The sequence below is a fragment of the Euwallacea similis genome, chromosome 5, assembly GCF_039881205.1.
Source record: "Euwallacea similis isolate ESF13 chromosome 5, ESF131.1, whole genome shotgun sequence".
Classification (NCBI taxonomy): Eukaryota; Metazoa; Arthropoda; class Insecta; order Coleoptera; family Curculionidae; genus Euwallacea; species Euwallacea similis.
The window spans coordinates 3,821,530-3,843,619 of NC_089613.1; the positions used below are offsets into that span (position 1 = coordinate 3,821,530).

The 22,090-nt window shown below is 35.8% G+C and overlaps 2 protein-coding genes across 3 annotated transcripts in view; both read left to right on the forward strand.

Moving 5' to 3' along the window:
• T48 (FU domain-containing protein T48) overlaps positions 1-22,090 on the forward strand; it is a 190,272-nt gene that overhangs the window by 149,209 nt on the left and 18,973 nt on the right. The window lies entirely within an intron of this gene.
• Positions 11,671-22,090, forward strand: part of Samuel (SAM-motif ubiquitously expressed punctatedly localized protein) — a 65,173-nt gene continuing 54,753 nt past the window's right edge. Inside the window, exon 1 of one of the 2 annotated variants that reach the window (XM_066389956.1) lies at positions 11,671-11,966. In XM_066389956.1, the coding sequence (XP_066246053.1) occupies positions 11,711-11,966 (256 nt within the window). In that variant the 5' untranslated portion in view covers positions 11,671-11,710. The remainder of the gene's footprint in view (positions 11,967-22,090) is intronic. The other variant, XM_066389959.1, reaches the window with a different exon arrangement.

Sequence of the window (22,090 nt, forward strand, 5' to 3'; positions counted from 1 at the left end):
CGGGCAAGTTTTTGGATTTCAAAAGAATTAAACAAATTACGTTGGACGTTGCAAAATCGTTTTTCTTCCTTTGAACTCGCGTTTAAACAATGAAATACTTAAAAGTAGTTCTGAATCGTCTGCTCAAAAACACGAGATTCGTCTGTTTGTTGCAGTTCTTCCCCTCTAATGAATATCTAAAGTCGAGATGGCCTCTTTTGTCTCGGACTTTCAATAGAAATTCTCCGTTCTGGCGGAATTTTGTCCGAGATAGACGTAGAAAGTGCTTTCTTATTTATTTATGAACACTATTAGAAATGTTATGAGAGTCATATGGCGCTTGTAGTAATGGAAGGGCATATGAATGTGGAATCCTTGTATATGGTACCTAAATTTTCCTTTGAGTATAGAAACAACTTTAATTCCCTGATATATTTATTTTGTGTTACTTTATCGATTTTCTGATCACTTTAACAGACAGAAAGTTTCCACGAAAATTAAGAAATTGGCCAGTGCTCCAGACTAAATTAATAAATTCTCTCTCTGTTATCTTTTGAGCAAATTTACCAGAAGCTTGATATAGGGTGTTATTTAAGTACGTGGCCAAATTAGTTGATCCTTTGAATGATTCTAACGCGAAAAGTTTATATAAACATATGTAGGTCCAGCAATGCTTCGTTCTCAAGATACAGGATATCAAACTTTTTTTAAAAAAACGTTACATATTAAAAAAAATTCTTGAATAACCAGAAGACGCAAACAAATATAACGTTGAAACTTGGTGACAGTTTTTAATATAGTACAAAGGAACCTTTTAAGATAAAAATTGTTTGTTTGCTTTTTCAAATGGCGTGCACAGGAGTAAAACCGGAAATTTTTAAAAAATCAAACAAGAAAAATCCTTTATTAAAACTACACTTACAAAATACGCAACTTTCCCAGTTTAAAATTTTTTAACAATAATTAGCATGATACTTATAATAGTTGCTGATAGTGTCCGTCAACTTCAATGCAAGCATTAGCTCCTCTTAACATCGATTGTCGAACACACTGAAACATTCCCGGCGTACATCTTATCTGATTACATGAATCCCTCGCTGGATTAATTCTTCTTCAGTGTTGACCGGAATACTATAAACAAAGGATTTTGCATGCTCCCAAAGAAACAAATCTAACGGATTTAAATCCTGCGACCAGGGTGGCTATGACGTGCTTAATACAGGAAATATATTTAAAAAATTTAAAAGTCAGTGGTGATAAATAACAATAACAACCATAAATAACATTGCTAAATTTCAATAAAACCGTCTAAAGGATTATTCAGATTTTTACGAAAAAATGATTGAGAAGAGTTTGACACCCTGTATCTTGAAAACCAAGCATTACCGCACCTATGTCTATGTAAACTTTTGGTCTTAGAATCACTCAAAAATCATTCCTTGAAGTTTAACCACGTACTTAAACACCCTGTGTTTCGGCGTTACATGATGCTACGTTTGTTTGTTTGACTTGTTCGTACATTTTTCCTTTTTTAATTTAGTTTTATTTTTTAAATCTACCCTTCAGACAAGTATCCAAGATGATAGAAGACTCCATTCAAATCCGAAACTCCTCTGTCACTCCTCCGTGCTAAGCCGGATGAAAAACAGGTAATTACTCGTTGTTTGGCTGTCTTGCCTGTTTGTCCTTGCTAAAAAGTAATTTTGCGGATTCGCCGTCTATTGTCAGACCCTTCCGACGTCTTTTGTCCCGCAAGAAATACGGACAAAAACGCAAAGCAGAGACACTCTTATTTACGCCAATATTTCTAACTCTATTGTAGGCAAATGAAAACGCTTTATTCGCGCAAAAAATGCCATTCAATGACGCAAATGAAAAAATGGACATTTTCGGACAATAAACATGTCCACACCTTGACGTAGTGTGTGACGCACAACAATGTTTCATTTTAATTCGACTGAACGTTGTATATTTTCATTATTTGTGACCTGCAGGTTTCGAATCCGTTGTGGCTATAAATTTAATAGGGATTTACAGGAGTTCCTGGACGACACCAACCTATTCGATTCATGGAGACATAATCCATAAATTGAACTTGAAATCGTGTTTTTCAAAATTCGCGGAAACGAGACTTAATGTGTAGGATTGGTAGGTACGTGTTTCCTCCCCAGAATATTAAAGGGGCGCCCAACTTTTAGGACATTAATTGATGATCAATTGCCTTCATTAAGAATTTTTTGATTAGAAGTTAAAAAATCCTTTTGATGCACCTTTAAAACTTGCTAATACAGCCGCCTCTTATGGCGCAATTTAATGTGCCAATACGACACTCCTATAGGAAAGCATTCTTCGAATATTGTTTATAAAGCAAACCAGTATTATTTTTCGATGCTGAACATGTCGTTAAATTAACGAAATTCCAATTCGCGACACCCTGTATCTATGAAGGATACCAACTCGAAGTTCTGCTTTCCATGAATTTCCGCGGTAATTTCCAGACTTGAGTCCACCTGATCTATTAATCATTACACCAATTTGATGATGCGTATTTTGCCACTGAATATCATACTCTTCATTCTAGTTGCATGATCATTTTTTTCAATTTCGGAGGACAGATCACGCCTGGAAATGAGGACAACTAAAACAGCATACATTAGTATCCTTCTAGACGAACGTTGATGGAGCATCCTCCATCCTCCGGTGTGAATAAATCTGGAGAATTAAGGTTCGCCGCTGGCGGATAAATGAGCAGGCTTTCCGTGTCACTTCGCGAAGCGAGCGAAGCCGCTTTTTTCCTTAGTATCGCTCTCCCAATTGTCTAATTAGAACTTTTTATTGCATTCCTTATTTTCCGGCTTAGGAATAAATCGAGGCCATTTTTCCCCGACAGGAGTCCTCCTCCTCCTCCTCCCGCTCGGCCGCTGCAGGGGTTCTCCGATAGTAAATAAAATTATTCCTTTTTTCTCCGTTAAAAGATGTTTATGTCGAGTAATAATTCGTAATTAAAAAAGCAAAACAACTTTAATAATCCGACCTAAAAGCGTCACATTACTCCGGCGTTTAGCGCCCCCATAACACTAATAATAAATAACGGTTAAATGGGGAAGTTTGCTTTTGTGAACGCGAGCCATGGGAAATTATTCGCGTTCGTTAAGGCGCATTTCAACAATAAAGGCAAATACCGATAATTTTAACAGGCAGCGCTAAATAGCTTCCAAGTGCAGCTGCGACACGCGAACTTGCGGCTTCAGACTGTGCCAGTTTGTGCCATATTTTTGAACATAAAAACTCTCATTGCGAATTAAAATACTAGAGAAAGTAATCGACTTGTTGTGGAAAAACTGGAAGCTTTTGTACGAATCACTCTGTATAACATAGAGTTTTGAATCTAATCACCAGTCACGCCGAAGATTTTCCTAATATACAGGGAGATCACTAAGTATGTAACCAAAAAAAATTAAATTGAGATAAAAAATCATATAAACATGGGTGCGCATCTGTTGAGCTACTTGGTATAGTCCGTATAGTAAGTGCAGGGTTTTTGATGGTAACGCGGCATGGAAGACACCACGTACTGTGATATACCTAAATTTAAATACCATTCGTGACTTTCTGCATGATATTTTAAAAAAACTTACTCTCGATTAATTTTTAACGATGAAGGTTCTTCCCGACATTTCTCGCTAAAAGCAGTCGGGCTCGAAAAAAAACAGGTTTGAAGTTAAACTTTTTTTATCAAATTAACAAAATAAACTCTTCACCTCTAAAGCATAATAAAACAGTTCAGAGATTTCCATAGTCAAATAATCAAATAATCAAATAATTGATTAATCGTGGATTTTAAAAAACCTGATAATGGTTGTTAAAACCTGAATTTTATGACTATTTTTTTAAAAATTTTATGGTGGGTTTTTGAGTAATAAATTGTGGTTGTGTTTAAAATGGTCCAATTTATCAACGCAGAAATGGCAGACATGCATTTTGTCTACGGAATGGCTCACGATAATGCTCAAGCTGCAAGACAAATGTATCAAGCGCAATTTCCCCACCGAGTGCCTCCAAACGAACAAACTTTTATTAACATTCACGCAAGACTTTGTGAAGCTGCCATAAATAAAATCGAAAAAGGCTCTCAAATTAGGATGCGAAAAATTGCTGGTAAATTGAATATGACGCATATAACTGTGCGGCAAATTTTATAAGCTCAACCACTTTATCTTTATCATATGTAACGTACACAGGCTCCATTGCTTAGGTCTTTTCCTCTCCGATTAGGTTTTTGCATTTGGCTATGCGCTCAATTAGCAGCAATCCGAAATTTTCTCAGTGTCTTCAACAGATTATTCATTTCGATTTCTGTTAATGCCATCACTAATTTTCACAATAACCATATTTGGATTGCAAAGAATCCACATGCACTCATCAAAAATCATAATAAAGTACAATTTTATCTCCACGTTTGCATGAGAATTATCGGTAATCGTTATACTGGACCTTGCGTTCTTCCACAAAGGCTTAATTGCAACAGCTATCGAAGGCTTTTGGGCTACGATCTTCCTGAACACTTAGAAGACGATATAACGACCAGACAAAAAATGTGAGGTATGACGATAATGCAGTACCACAGGTTATTTTAGCTGCGCGCCAATTTCTGGATCGGAAGAGCAATAGCGCACGCACGGCCTCCCAGATCACCCGATATTAATTCTTTAGATTATTTTTTATTGAATCACTTGCAGTCGTTAATTTGTAAAACGATAGTATAAAATGAAGAGGGTCTAACAAAAAATATACTTGACTCAGGTATATTGGAACGAGTTCGCCAATCAATATTAAGGCGAGTTGATTCATTTAGTGGGGAGGGTGTAATGGTCATTGTCGACAATTATTAAAACTATTATTAGTTTATTATCAGCAATATTATTTCATTATATTATATTATTTAATATCATTAATTTGGTTATTTTGCGAGTTCAGTTGTTTAATAGTCATTATTTTGATAGTTATCAATGGTTCTTCAAAAATACGAGTCTTGCATGATGTTGATCATTTTCGCTGTGTACTGGAATGCTTAAAATCTATTTTCTCAGATAGGAACCTTGCATTCGCTACTCATTAAGGTTACTATGCTCATAGAGACTCATATACTCAACTCTGTCAGGTGGGGCAGTAAAGGTTAACAAGAGCATGTCCCCAATGCTTTTTAAAAGCACAGTTGTTGATATCACTCTTTTTAAGCTTTGAAAACTTAATTTTTTTCCATGCTTCACTAATAAACATTCTGAAGCCCTATGGGTGACAATTCCTTAACAATCTATGCTATAGCTATCTTATCGGTCTTCGAGTAATCTGTTAAGTATGTTGATGTGTACAAGAATATTTTTCCATCACTAAAATGAATTAATATCATACGTCAATTACGTGGCGGAGGTGGTGGAGTAGTCTTCCCATAAATTGATTTGCAGAATTTATATGGGGCTTAATAGTCACAAATTACCATCTACTTAACGTAAACTTAATAACTAAAGGTGGGCCCTGTAATAGCTTAAATCGAAATCAATACGAATTGGTTTCAAAAACGAGAGTGGCCCTTTCAAATTAACCCCGAATTAAAAACCTTTTTGCCCTTTCTGCCTTAAATTTACACCTGAAAACACTCACTCTAGCTCATTCCCGAACGATTTTCTGAGCGACCCCAAACCACAAATTCAGATTGCCAACCCGCGTACGCCCAATACGTTCTCGCTAGTGTTTTTTTATGTATATATTTTTCACCCCGCGCCCTAAACAAATGATGATCATCTATCCCCTTCACTCTCCCCCGTAGTTACTCGCAATTTATGGGCGCCCCATTGTTTGTTATTATTTTATTTGAGGTTTCACACTGGGCTATAACAATGCATTTGTCATTGGTGTTCTTAGGGCGGATGTCAACGCCAATTGTTTTCGAGTGTCTCCCGTGGGAAGGCGATTTGCTTTTGTTCTTTTTTTTTAGTTAATTATTTATTTAATTGAGTCAAATCCACAATAAAGCTTTTTTACCACATAGGTCATCACTAATTGGAGCCGCATTGGAATCCTTTGAACTCTCGGCCATTGCGCAATCAAAGGCTCGATAAAACTTTTAAAACGGAAAATTAATTTGGCTGCCGATTGTAGGCCTTTCCACAGCAGCATTTCCTTGTGGTGTAATGTTTGTTTTTGCTAGAACGGAAATTTCTGCGAGACTTACCGCACGCGAAAAATGGAAAAACGTACTTAAAATATAACCCTAACTAAATTTTAAAATATGCACCGCAAAGAACCCGCTAATGGAGACTTAAATTAGTTGAGTAGATTTATTTGTGCACATTTTTGAAAGTTTTTACGAATTTAAACAGATTTTAGCACGCTTTTAAAACCGGAAAACTGCGGATGAGTAGCACAATTTAAAGAGGTTTTTAGTTTATGAACAATTTTCCTGCAAGGGTGGTACTAAATAGACTTCGTGACACAAACAACATCCAGTAATTACAACTTTCTTATCTAGCTCACATACAAGCTAATTACAGACACAGAACATAATGGAGCTCTAGCTCATATCAAAACAACAGCACTGAGACGAGATGAAATAAAAAGTAAAGTTCTTAAGAGGTTGACTGCAGAAACACACGAACACAATTCCAGACAATAAAAACAGACTTCAGGAACTGAGGGGAAAACCTATACCAATAATAACATGTTTAAACGGTAGAAGCTCAGCAAGTCCATTTCTGGAGATTAATAAGCCATTTAATAGCTGGCACAGTCTACTTTACAAATTATGCAAAATTTAAACGCCAAGATCTACCTACTTCGCATTATCAAAAACTTCCTGGAATACAGACAATTAGAAGCCTGAATTGACGACACTTTTTCTTTTCCTTTTCCTCCTGAACAAGGACTCCCTCAGGGATCGCTATTATCGCCCTTCCTTTATAATGTATACTTCTATGATAGACACATATAACCGTGGATTAAAGGACAAGAAACCTATCGATAAAACAGCACACATATTGAAGGTTAATGTAACGGAAAGGACTGAACAATACATATAAACGACGCATCAGATTGCACTAAGACTGATTAAAAACCAATTTTTGGAAAAGGATGCCACAAACACTCAAAAGCAAACAGGCCATAGGAAAAGGTTCCTAATAGGATATATGTTCCTACTCTATCTATTTGACGGGTGATGGGCGTAAAATGCCCACTTTACCTGGGAAACAGATATACCTTAAGAGGCTTGACCGGTTCGAAATTCACAATGTCGATTCGTCTTGCGCTGTGGTAAGAACATTTTCTTGAGTGTTGTATCTGCATGTCTCAAGATCATTAAATTTGCTGGTAGTTATTACCCCAAGATATCATTTTCAACTATTTTAATTACATTCTATTTTAAATAACGTAATAACAACAGTTTTCTTTCAAAAGTCACGACAAATATTTTTGAGGTTATGATGCAACAAATGAAAGAAAAAAATCTGTCTCTCTCTGACTCGCAGGACCTGGAAATCTACGACAAGGATAGATGAATGATTTGATCGATTTGGCACCAACGGTTCTGTATTATACATATCGTTATCCCTATCTGGCTTTTGCCGCCACGTTTTCATACTCTGTCTTATCTGCGGTGACCGATTAACCTACTTTACCTTCTGAGCTATCTATGTATTAAGTAGAACATCCCCTTTAATTCCCACTAAATCACTTGACAATGGAATGTCTGGAATCTAGGGCAATAGGTAAAATTTGGTTTCAATTTTCTGGTTACTCCAGGCTAGTTCAGATTAGTTCAGGTTAATTTCTATATTGTTCGTCAAAACAAAGAGTGGTGATTAAAATTAAATTAGTTACTTTTCAATGTTATTACCAAGGTCAAGTTTTAAAGATTTATTCGACATGGTAATTCAAATAAATTTATTTCTGCGATGTTACGACCTTGCATGCCATTTTATGGTGTAATAATGGAATAAATTTAACTAATTTTTTTAATTGTATTTGTAGAGCTCACAAGAGTTCCCAACATACTGAACAACTTTATTCTGAACTTCTCTCTTCTTACTGAAAGGCTAAACGGAGTAGCAATACAACAGCAATATGATATTAGAATATTACTTATTGTCATAGAGTGTTCGTTAAGTCCATGTCCTCTAATAACCCTCTAATTTATTGTATTATAAATTAGTAAAATTGCGGTAAGTCGAATGGTAGATTTACCAGAGATTGGCCCCTTAGGGACCTCGCTACTAATATGTGTAGAAGTTTAAAAATGGTAATGAGTTGTTGGGTATGGTTCTAGGAAAACACAACACAAAGGAGGATGTACCTCTCCTCCTTTGAGGTGGGCCTGTTTTTGTGTGAATGTCACTGAAGAACCACAAGTTAGTATTGCCACCCTCGACGTTTGGCTTTAAGACACGCATTCGATTTCACAAAGGTGCTTAAAGACCTGAGCCATGCTTTACCGAATAAGGAAGACCTATTGAAATACGAACCGCTAGATAAAAAATCTTTAGATTGAAGACAACGCACGAGCGCACATCTCGTTCGAGTTACGTTGGATTAATTTCAACAAAATGAGATTAATTTGAAACATTGTCCTCCCACATCTCCAGATCTTCCACTCAAGGAACACATTTAGAAAATTGTAGGTAAAAGACTGCACGATTTATCCAAAACTTTGAAAGTTTTACCGTTTTTGTGGGGGATGTAGTTTTGCAAAATGTATACAGGGCATGTAGCTATCATCCTGCATACTAATCAGTGAGAATTTCAAACGGGTTAGCAAAATTCTGTGTTGTGTATGCATCTCTTATAGATCAGCATATTTGGGAAACCCGTGTTCAGAAGTGCATATGAAATCGTGGAGCAGCTAGCAAAAAAAAACCAAAGAAAGCTTTTTTCATCAAGAATTGACAAGATATTCGGGAATAATTTTTATTTTTCGAAGAACCAGTGGCGTATTATTTTCTTCTTTAAAAACATTCAATGATCGACTAGTATACGCGCCACTGAAATTACTAAACTGTATAAAATCTTGTTAATTGCAGAAAAAAAGAAAGATTTGAGGTCAGATCTAGAGCTATACGCTGAAAAAGTAACTATGCAGATTATAGAACTTACAAAATATGGCTATATACAAATATGGTTATGCATTATGCACGCTGTAGCGTGCATAATGCAAGGCGGTTGTGCATCTTCTGCATTTTTAGTGACCCACACATTACCAAGAAAGCAAAGTTCAATTTCTTTTGCGTTTTTCACTTATCCCCGTATTGGAGTGTGTAAGGCTATGTGCCAGTGTTAATGTTAAATATAAGTAATGGTAAATTTCCTGGTTATAGCCAAGTTCAGGGAAAGATAATACTTATAGTAATCAAAATTTTTAGAAACCTCCGTTAAATTGCTTTAAAGAAATTAGTAGTAACAATATTGGCAGTGAAACTATAGTAATACGTACTGATGGAAATCAGATTTCTGCAAATGAATTAAAGCCTAGTAACAAATGTACAAGGTGGCACATAAAAATGTTTGTTACCCCAACTGCAATTTTTGTAAAAGGTGTAGCAGTTATAGGAACGCCTCTCATCTTGAGATATTTACGATCGATCCAAGTCCGTAAGGTATTGTCTCAAAGTCCAGCTTAGCCAAACAATCTGCTTTTCTTCTCCTGAACATGGATACTCGTGTTCAGAAGTGTATATGGAATTATAGAGTGCAAATCAATTATATATATTTTTTTTAACGTACGACATTATTTAATTTTTAACTACGTATCTACCAATATCTTATCATAAGAGTATACTTTAAGAGCAGCATAATTTAAAAGTATCTACTCAGTTGTGCGTGTTTATTGAATATAATTATTGTTTTATTAAACAAAAAGGAAATAACGCAAAATATTTCTAAAATTCTTAACAATATGGTGAACCAGATATTTCGCGTTAAATACCAAACTGTAGTGTTCTAATTCTTCAATGCTGTCTTATGTTTATATTTAAATCACAACGGTCACAATACATTTTCAGTGCATGTTTTAGATAGTAACGTCTGGTAAAATGTTACTGATACAGAAATATTTGCATTGCAAATCTTCTAAAACGGGGAATACCTGCGTATCATTTTGTTATCAACAGCTCGACAAATGTAAACCAAAATTAAAATGTTTTTAATTAAATAAAACATATCAATTTTTCATGTGTGTTAGAATACTTCACTTTATTCCTCCAAAATAGGAAAATATTTCTCAAAAGTGTCAAAAATGATCCAAAAAGATTTCTTCAAATTTTTTTACAAATGTGTTAAATCCCAAAAAATAAAGTAAAAGGGTTTGGAGGCGCTCTTAAGAAATTTTAACAATTAAAAGCCTTTCCTCAAAATTGGTAATTCTGGACAGAGCATAGGTTTCGAAATATTTTTCGTGAGGTTTCATAAATCCGGAAATTAAAAATTCTTCTTCAAGGAACAAAAATATCTCTTCCAAAAATGAAATATCTTTAAACGAATTTGCCAATTGTATGCAACATTTCGGAACGTCGAGTGCAGTTCGAAATATTCTTATAAGAATAACATGAACGTTAATTGAAAGCAAATTCTAGACGCTGAGTTCTGTTCGCTAAATTTAAACAAAATTGTAGTGACACGTGTTTTTTATAGCGTATTTTTCCCCTTTATCAAAAATATAGTTTTCTCAAATTTTATTTTACTCGGCCACGGGGGATTTCCCTGGGAGATTATGTATTGTTAGCTAGTTACCAAAAAACTCTTGAGATTTGTTGATATTAATCTCTACAAATTGAGAATAAAGAGGATATACGGGTAAAGCCCCAGCATCTGACATTTTATGGGTTTTGACAACGCCTTTCTCATATGTGAGATTTTCCCATGACACATGAGAATAAGGGTCTTGAAATCATATTTTTCAAATAAGAGAATCCTTAAAGAAATCCGCCAGTTTGGATCAGATTGGACCCAATAATGTGTACATTAACGAACAGAATAAATATAATGGTAAGGAGGAGGCAAAGAGACAAAGTGTAGGTATCGAATTGTTTTTTTATCTACGAACAGAGGGGAGGCATAATGGCCTCCCCCCTGGGCATAAGGCTGAACTAACCTGAACTATGTCCTCTTTTGTGTTTTGTTTAATCACAGTAAAATTAATGCAGTACCTGCCTTACATACCTATTCGAATATCATAATCACTTGCCGTGTAAATAGAACTTGTAACCTTTATGCTGCAGATAAGGGTTTAGAGATAAGGCGTGACCTGGAGCAAAGATAACGCGCGTGTTATGTACAAAAGTCGATACCTGCATGTAGGTACTCCGTACCTATCGGTTTTCTTCGAATACTTGCTATGGGTGTGTTTTTTAGTTCTGCTTGAAGTGTTTGAATAGTGGGAAGAGCAATAGGTGAGATTTAAACTTTCAGCGTTGAATTCGGCTTGTTATTTAATATAAGAGAAGATAAAATAATAAAAACATCGAATTTCTCCTGAATTCTGCGATATAATCAACAATTCGTTTGCAACAACTGAAACAGCTGTATAAGCTGATTCCGCGAAACTGGCACTTCTGAAACGAGGCGGCTATTTTGAACCCGGACATTTTTAGATATGAAAAAGGTCGATGCAGGTCATACGAGCCAACTTTAACCTATGTACTCGGCCCCGATTTAGTAGCCTGTCATATCCCGGCTTTAGCCACACATGCGTCCTGAACATAGGAACATTTCTAATCCTGAAACTTTTCACAGGAGGAACATGTCAGAAGGTTGTAGTAAAACCAGGCCATCCGAAAAGTCAATAGAATTGCTTCCCAATGGCATTTTTAGTGATAGTGATAGTGTGATTAGCAGCTCGGAAAGCGCTGACGAAAATTGCAACAGGCGACTGGGATTGTTTTCGATCACGGACATTCTGAAAAACAAGAAATCCAGTAATAAAAGACGCTGGAAGATGATAAGTAAGTACTACCTTGCATAGTGATAGTAGTCCTAATAAGGTAATTGGGTTTTGACAAATGAGGAACATTTCCTTTGCGCTTGTTCCTCCGCCTTTACAAAGGCGCGAGGCTGTAAACATACCCGAAGAGAAATAGAATTAGCGACCGTACAACTTCCTACATGGACAGGGACTTACCTGAATGATGGCCCTGCTTTATTATAGAGATATTGAGAAACTTGAGAAGTCTCAGTCGTCATAAAACCTTCGTTGGAATGTCGAAGAGACCTCATGCATGGAAGGTCAGAGAACTTGACAAATTATTGTTACATTCGGTGTCGGAATCTACTATTGTTATTGCGGAGATTAAAGAAATACTAAAGCACATCATAAGGAAACGTTACATATTTGAAATGGCATACTAATCCTAAGAGTTTTTTGAAATGTGGATAGTCAAAGAGGGCAAAGAAGGTCTTCGAATTAATTGGGTTTATCTGGAGTATTTATTTTTGAGATTAAGAACTGAGTATCTATGATTATTTACAAGGATATGTAAGTAAATATTTTATATTTTAGTAAGCATATTAAACAATTCAAATTTGCCATAGGAATAATAGTAAAACCAAAAATAATACCTATGCTAGTTAAGCTGATATATTATAAATTATAAATCTTTCCTTGTTTGAATGTTTCTCTAAAATAATTAAATCAATATGTATTACATAATAATCTTATGGTAGTAACTCTACATGGGTTGGTATCAGGTAAGTAACTCACTGAACTTGTTTTCTCATATTTAGTCATTTATTTACATCTACGACAATTACTTACGCATCCTAATATTTCATTGTTTGTAAATTGTCGAATTTGATTAGTAATCTAGTAGAATTCTTTAGGAGAAATTAATTTAATTGTCTTTTAGTAGAGGTAGAGGACATGAAGACATTTTTGTCGAATAAAATATATCCGCAAATTAAAAAAAAATCACACTTGGAAACCTATACCGGTTTTTTGCTAGGCACATGAATAACAAATTATTTTTTATCGCGAAAACGGCTATTTGAGCAACAAAACACTAAAAAACCTGTTTTTATTAGAAATTGATGGAATATTTTTAAAAAAGTATTCGTATTAAAAAAAGTCAGTGGCGTACCATTTTTTTCATTAAAAACATCCTATTGAATGACCGAGTGCACGCCACTGGTGCAGGCGGGAATATTCTGCCTACTCCAGAATATCTACATTGATCCCGCCATAGCACGTCTCAAATATCACATCTACATTCCAAACCATTTTTGAAATATTTAATAAATATTTTTAAAAGATAGGAAATTCAACACCTTGTAACTTGGAAACGAAGCGATTTCGAACCTAACTTTATTCGCTCTAAATATTTGTTTTTATAAGCTTCACATCCCTTGAAAGTTTGTTGGTACGTTTATGAAACACCCTGTATAAATGTTTAAGGTAATAAATTGCATTCACCATTATGTCCAGCATAGATTGTATACGGAATATTATAATTTATGATTATAAAAATAATCATTTTTGTTAAGCTACATCTTTGCTTCCTGCGTGAGTTTATAGTTTTAAATCCTAGTTATATCGCAAGATATTGATTCTTAAATAGCTCGAAAACTAACTGCGTGCCAACCAAGCGAATGAAATTAATTAGGGTATTTGGTGAAAAACGATTTTTAGGAAAATAATTAAAAAAGCTAATAATTGTAAAAAATATGTTACGTCATTGGTTATTAATACTTGATAGTAGTTCAAGAAATAGCACTCTTAATTGCTTGAAAGTGAGAAGAGTTGTTAGGTAAGTAGTAGAAAAACTATTTAAGGATTTTTTGTCGTGACTTAAAACTTCTTCCCAGGTTTATGATTAAAAAAATGCGTTATTAGCTGCATATTGCATATTGGGGGTACGATCGGTTTTAAACATCAGTAATATCAGACAAATGATACCTACTTCAATTACTTGAAATCTTGAAAATCAAATGCTTATCATGCAAATATTTTAAATTGTATGTTGGTCTCATTAGAAAATTTGTTGAAGTTAGGTACATTTTACAATTTAAAAGGACATATTAGATCCTTGTTTCCTTGCTTTAGTATATAGTCCTCTACATCACGAAACATTACGAAAATCAGCTTTATACCTTAGTTGCTTGAAGCCCATAGCTGTATCAGTTAAGTATTAAAAGTTATTTATTTTTTTAAATTAATATGTACTTTATGAAAAAAAAGATTTTAGATGAGGTTTGTAATTCAAAAAGATGATCATACATGCTTATTACATTCGTATGTGACAATAGTTTTAGGTTTTAGGGCTCAGCCATCGAAATATTGGCACTTTTTGTAGATATTACGTCGGTATATTATACATTATAAAAAGGTGTCTTATGTCACAGTTTTAAGTGCCATTTATAACACCAAAAAATGGTTCCTACCAATTTTCATAACTTACAAGCTAGAGACACATCAGTCAGTTTCTGATAATGTAGACAATTCTTTTAGGTTTTCTAAGCGATTATTTTATAAATCGCTACTCAATTGATGTAAGAGTAGTTTTTGGTCACAGGTATATCACGTAAGATTGGAAATATATTACGTTTAAAATCAAAAGTGTCCCAGCCCAAGTATTTTAATTTTTGTGGGTATTTTCTGTAATATTTTAAATAAAGATTTTGGGGATTTTATGAAAAAAGCATGAGCTGTCCTTTGCTAATTAGTTATTAAAATAGTTTTAGGTATTACTTATATTACGGTAATTTGTTACTTGAAAGGAAGACGTGTATCACTCAATTGCTTATTGAAATTTATTGCGTGACCTGCGTGACCGAAGATTTTAGATAAATTTTACGATCCAAAAATATATGTTAACCCACTGCTTTTGGAAACGGAATTGCAGTTTTTGGTCTCAGTTACCCAATAAGAAACTGGCCCTATGTATACTAAAAATGCCGATGCGTATCACCCAAGTATTTCGAATTTTAATAAAGTGTTTTTTACTTGCTATGGAAATAAAAGTTTAAAGATAAATACAATCCTTGCGCTTTGTTTTTTTCATGAGTTGGGCAATTTAGTTCTCAGTTATATAAGAAAAAAATGACTCTCTTTTTCCTCCAAAGTTTTTAATTTTCATTCAACTTGAGAGATAAAAGCAAAACCGACCGTATAAACGTTATATCAAATATTCATCAAGGGGCGTTTACGATGATTCATGGACAATATCGCGTGTTCACACTTTTATTATGTTTTACAGCATAATTTCCAACAAGTAGTAGTAAGATAAACTCGTATAAAATTTCGAACAAACAAATTCCGTAGGTTCATTCGAAAAGACCTCAAAGTAAATTGTGAATGTCTACTACGAAATACTTATTGCAACATTTTACCTTTGTATGCTACAACTAATCTTTGATCAAACACTATTTAGGAAATATCAAAACTTCATCATACAACTTAATCAAAACCCTTCGATTAGATTAGATCCGCCAAAACCAACTATTCCATTCTCTCTCTTTCATTTACCTATCAAGAATCACCATTAATAAGGAGCTTTCATTAAGCTCTCCATTCAACCCATTAATCACCTGGAGACTGTTGGTCATCAAATAATGCAACCGTAAGTCGGTGTAGCTGAGGCTACTTCTTCTTCATGGTCCGTGTTGACCTCGCCAGTGCATGATTCAAGATATGCTACGTCACTTCTTCTAATTACTATTTTCTATTCAAACGATGCTAACATAAAATACGCACGAGTGCTCGTGAAGAGCGCCAATTAAGGTTAAAATCTTTTTAACACGTTACGTCGATTTTTAATAAATAATCGCAACTGCCCATTCACTGTTGGATAATAATAAATGACTGGCTCGTTCGAATTTACGCCACGGCTGATCATTTTCAGATATGTAAAATTAATAAATATTTGATTAGTAGGTATGTAGGTATACACAGTGGATGGGGGAATACACAACGAGGTGTACCATCAATGGTACTTATTAGAATTACAAATAGGGCGAAAGGCGATGCTGGCACGAGCGTGACCGTCATGCTTCATGCTTGACCTTTGGTCAGGTGCACGAGCCACACATCCGCTACCTATACCAACCTGGATTGTTTTTTAATTACTTAGTGTCTTCCTTTTTAAAGGATAACTATGTAGAACTCAAAATATTATATCGAGATTAGTAGACCAGTCTTTGTTTTATGGAAAACAATATCCACCTCTTTTGCCAATATCGTTAATAAGCAGTGACGGATATGTAGCCGGGTAAATCGGTACTGTGTCCGACAGCCCACTGACCCCTAGATCCGCTAATGATTGTAGGTTTCCTTGTAATAGGCAACAATGAACAATTTTATGCGGATAAATATAAAAGTAGGAAAAGTTAGTAGTAAGTCCGAAAAAAATTAGCGTTCAAGTAGAAATGAAAAAAGGATCTTGGGCAATGCGGCTTCATCTGGAATCTGTGTGTAAAATCTTCGAAATTGAACAAACTTTAGGTGTTTCCACAATAGGCTGAGGTGATGAATGCGTAGTGCCTTCTTTTTCCTTCCATCCTTTCCAGGGTACACAGCCCCTCTGCGAATATCGTCGGATATTCTCAGCATGATGTATGTGTACTTACTTTGTACGAATGCATGCCTGATGAAGCCAATAAGTAGAAATACGTGGCCAAGTCTATTGTTTTTAGGCTCTTATTTGGAACTTGAATTAGTTGTCCAACAACTAAAAAAAATCACTCAACCAAAGCAAAAAAAACAGAAGAAATTTTCGAAATTTTCGGAAAATTTCCAAAGACATTTATTAACTCGATATCTCATGGATTGACAACAAGAAGCGTATATTGTGTAAACGTAATGATGTGTGTTCCAAACCGCGGTCACTCAAGGAACTGTTTTAAAATAGCATCTTTTTCAAATTTAATTTTCTTGTTTCCTATCCATAAAAAAAAAACTTTTTGCCCACTGCCTGACCATTATTGACCATCTCTATGCCCAAAGCCAAATGCAATAATCGATCCCCATTTCCGATAAGACCCGCTTCTATTCGATTTTTGCTGAAGACGCATTTAATCATCGTTGTCAACGGTCGCGGTCCCACGTACAATTATGCCGAATGGGATCGGCCGATGCGGTCAATGGCGCGAGAGAGATCTAAAAAAACCCGGACTGGTTTTGCTCGAGATAGATAACGCAGCTCCTCTTATTTCCTATCATGACAGAGAGTTTTGGTACCATTCGCCTTGCAATTGGGTCGCTTGCTTAATTGGTGGAAAGGTCGGCGCACGAGCCACTGGATAATTAACGGGTACGATTGTTTTCTCTGATTTTTAATTAGACGCCTTATAGTCGGACTAAATGGGGTATAATTAAGTTTGATCGTAGATAGAGAAGGATGCATTGCGCACCTTCGGTTAATAAAGTTTAAAGAGGCCACGTATATTGCGTGAGAGTTGAAATGTAAGACACGCGACCGGTCGCCGGTCATCCTCGACCGGAAGTTGTCGTCCTCCGACCGGAACCGTGCACTATGCTCCGTGAACATCACTGGCCGTGACCAGGGGGTTTCATTTTTTCAGGTAATTGCCCGGCTTTGACCGGATACACTAATGACGACTTCTGTTCTGTTATTGTCTTGTCGTGCTTTACTACTTTAGTACGAAACAGTTATGATACTTAATTCCAGCTTTCTTCCCAGCGTAAATGCAGAGCTGGTCAGTGCATGCGGGAGCGGTATCGAAGCCCGGGGGTACCGCCCACTTGGTCTTGATTTATGCGACAATCGGTCTGAAACAAATTATGCCGGCGATAGTATCAAAGGTACTAATAGCTTTGACTACTTTAAAATTCGAGGCACCAGTGATATGCGTCGATGTCTGTGCAGATGGAAAGGAGACACGCATCTCAGCTCGTAAAGAAAGCGCCAGCTTCGTTCACGACCCCCCTCCACCCCCCTCGCCCGTGATTATACATGCATAGGTATAAGATTAATCAGGTTTTAATCGGGAAAATTTTACAGGCGGTAGAACTCTGAAAAATAAAGTAAAAAGTGCCCATAGGCTTGTATGTTTTAAAGCTTCGTTACCGAAATACAGGGAGACTTACTTTCAATTTTAATGTATCCTATATGAATCCAGAAAATTGCTTATATATTCTGGGACTCTCTGTATGCGTTTAGTGCGTCAATGCTTTAATTTAATTAATAGAAAAAGTTAGTGGTAAGCTCACAAAATTAATGACTGTTCATGTAGAAAAGAGGATGTTGGGCCACCGGCGACACATGTTTTTACTTATTGGCTTCATCAGGCATGTGTGCATACTAAGTAGGTACGCATACATCATGCTGAGTATGTCCGAAAACATTCGCAGCGTGAGGTGTCGCCGGGATGCTCAACATTTGCTTTCCATTTCTACATGAACGCTCATTCCTTTTACGGGCTTACCAGTAGCCTTTCCAACTTTATGTTTAACCACACAAACTTTTCTATTATTGAACATTCGCAGCTGGATAAACCACAGCAAGTGTCCTTGGGCCATCTACCGTCCGGACTCATCTCCGAAATTAGGAAAGCTTTGGATGCTTTCACAATAGACTGAGCTGATGCCTACTTATAATTCTTTTCTTTTCGTTCATTCCAACTTACATCCGTATGTCTTCTGGCATGCGCAGTGTGATGTGTATTTGCGTACTTTGTATGCACACCTCTCTGATGAAGCCAATGAGTAGAAACTCACGTTGCCAGGTTGCCCAACATCCTCTTTCTATGTTTCAAAAATCAATCGAACAAACCTCAGTGAACCTAAAATTTCCAAGCAAAAACGATAGAAGTTTTTTAAATTTTCGTGATGAAAGTTCTGTCTGAAGAAACTAAAGTAAACACTTAAAGGTTCTTGCTGAATTTTGAAGATGAAACGCTTATGGCATAGGAAACTAATAAAAGTGACGTGAAATATTTCCCTAACTAGCCTGATTTCTTTTAACTGGAATAGAACAAGCCTGAACTAACTTGAATTGTCTAGTGAACACTAGTCGGTTTTCTTCAAATCATAATTTGATATGTACTAAAATTAGCTTGATACATTTCGCTTGATCAACAATATTATTACTTTTGCTTCCTATACTCTACATTTTCCTTTTCATCACTCTCCCGTGGAGAAAGGTATTAATGATCTTCTCATCTTAGATATTCTTACATTATTTTACCTCTATTGAGAATATCATATGCTAATTCGACTAGTTATTCCACATCGGTGAGCTTGAATGCGTGATCCCGCACCGTCGCACAATAAACCCCATTATGAAACAGAAGCTAAAAATCAAGAAAGATACAAATAATTGAACCGATTACCATATAATGTCCTTTGGTTCTGACCGCGGTACCCATACCGGCTGCCTTTTGTGTCGGCTTTGGTACTGCCGACGTGCCGCCTCGTACCATTCTTATGAAATGGTCAACCTAACTCAAGTTATTAAATCAAATGTGAGAAGAATTTCGAGTGTTTCTTTCTCCGGCATCAATCAAAATTTCAGGACCTTGTCCCCAATGTGTGATGATCAATTAAGTTTCAGTCTTGAGCAGAGATTAATGACGCGCAATATAATCGGAATCCTTTTTTTGCAACGTGAACTTTAATTTCCTGTTTTATCTCGTTAATAACTAAAGCAACTTTTGCCCGGGTGGTACCATAAATTAACCGAGACGATATATTATTCCAGTGGGCAAAATGTAGCACATATTTCAAGCAATCATCGTGCATTATCGCAGGTTTAAGAACCGGAGAACATAATTTACGGCAACGACAATAAGCAGAGCGGCGAAACCCTTAGAGCTACAAGAACTGGAATATTTCTATATTTTATCTTTTCTCCGGTGAATGGCATGCATAAATAAAATAACTAGTTTGTAGTACATTATGTGGTAGCCATTCTATACTTCATCCGTTGTCCTGTCTGTAACTTTCGTACCGGTCGAACATAGCGAATTGGCCCTGGACTATCGCCTCTACATCGAGGTAGATATAAAGCTATTGGTTATGAAAAGTAGAGAAAAAAATTATTTATTTAACCGCAGATATTTCCTCTGATTTAGAGCAAATCTTTGTATTTGGTGTCTATGCCTTCCTCAATATTTAGTTTTCAGATCTTCATGAAACCCGCCATTTTATCCACAGTGTGGCAATTTCAAAACTTTGGATTGCTTATATCTACGAAGATTGAATTTTTTTTAGAACACTGAAAACCCATTTCGGCAGAATGTAGGGAGAACCAGTTTAATAGGGTTTGCAAATTTTTACGTGTACCCGTAAGAGGGATATGCACCCTAATTCTATCGATAACGACCTGCGATTAGATGATGATTTTTTACATCTTCTATTGGATGGTACTCTACCGCATTACGCCCTACAAACAAGACCAATTATCCAGGAAGATGGATTGGTCGCAGAGGAGAAATAGAGTAGCCACCGGATTTAACACCCATCGATTTTTTTACGGCCACATCAAATCAGTCGTTTACCAAACTAAGCCAGCCAATTTGTAAGATTTACAGCTTCGAATTACCGAAGTATGTCAATCCATTACCCTGGAGATATTTGAAAGAGTGAGAGAAGTTGAATTTTGAGAATTTTTTGTTTAAAAGAAAACAGTGAACATTTTGAACTGTTTTTGTGGATATTTTAAAAAAATGATATTTCTATATTAAAAATTCTGTAACTTCTCAAAAATTAATATTTTTATTGAAACTAGTTTTTTTATACGCAGTTTACGAAGGCCTTTAAAATGAAGTATCACATGTGAGGTGTTGCAATTTAAAATTTGAGAGCTGGGGGAGCTACCCCTCTTAGGGGTACACGTAGAAACTTGCAACCACTATTAAACTGGCACCCCCTCCATGCTGCCGAAACGATTTTTCAGTGTTCTAAAAAAAAGTTCGATGTTCAGAGCTACAGGCAATCCGAAGTTTTGAAATTCACACGCTGTATAATGCGTCCACGGAAACGTTCACACGTCGGAAAAATATTTTTATTTGTAGATTTGTAAAAAAAATTATTGCTCATAAAAATATCTGTTTGTCTTGGAATTCAGATTTTAGATACCACATTTTTGATCCGAAGAATTATTTTTTCTTCTAATTCCATAAATAATTTTTGTCCTCTTGTGAACCCTATCCGCAAACGCATTCTATGTTATGTATGTTTTTTGACACTTTATGAATTTTGATCGGATCCTAGCTATGTTTTTCAACATAGAAAAGTGAGCACCTAATTCAGAGTCTTACGGAAGACCTCAAAAGAGCGAATTTGATTTGCATCTTCACGAATTTTGGCCTGATTTTAGCTAAACAGGTTGTCTCCTTATTACTTCAAAAACAATTTTCCCAATTATACAGTATATCCAAGATGAGAATGTACAGCATGGGGATCTCGGGTACGGTAATAGATACAGACCTGATTGAATTGGCAAAAAGTTGCGCGTTCAAAGGAGCGGCGTCGCGACGCAAATAGTTCTACAAAATTATTTGTGAAGTTCTCCGTTGAAATGTGCTATCTTGGATTCTATCTCGGCACGGGATACCTACATTGAGTTTCAAAAGTCCTTGAAACAGAATTAAAGAGACCTCAACTTTTTTATTAAAAATTCCTGTCGGATATTTCGACAAATAAGAGAGGTATCAAAACTCGGGTCTGACATAGGATTTAAGACGAACTCATCTGCTGTATACGGTATTCCAGCTTGCTAACAGTTAGGTGGTTAGAAAAACCTAGGGGAATTAACAGATGTCCGCTTCAATAATAATCCCAAAAACCAGAAAAAAACTATCAAAACCAAAATGGCATTAACCTAACCTTTTAGAGTTGTGGCATGGATATTTTTAAAGTGAAATTCTAATAGTAAAATGGCTCTTCGGTGAAAGAGTAGCAGTCCGAGGGCATACCTAGGCCCATATTGAAAATCAACTTGCTTCATCTGAAGTTACGTTGAAGTAAGTTTGTCTAGTAAAAGTATTACGAATCAATTCCCCTTGATTTTCCTATCCACCTAAATGTTTAGTGCCCACCTTCAATGGGTTTAGTTGTCCAGTCCAGTCGACGGACGATTGGACGATCCTGATTCTTCAATTGAGATGCGACGCC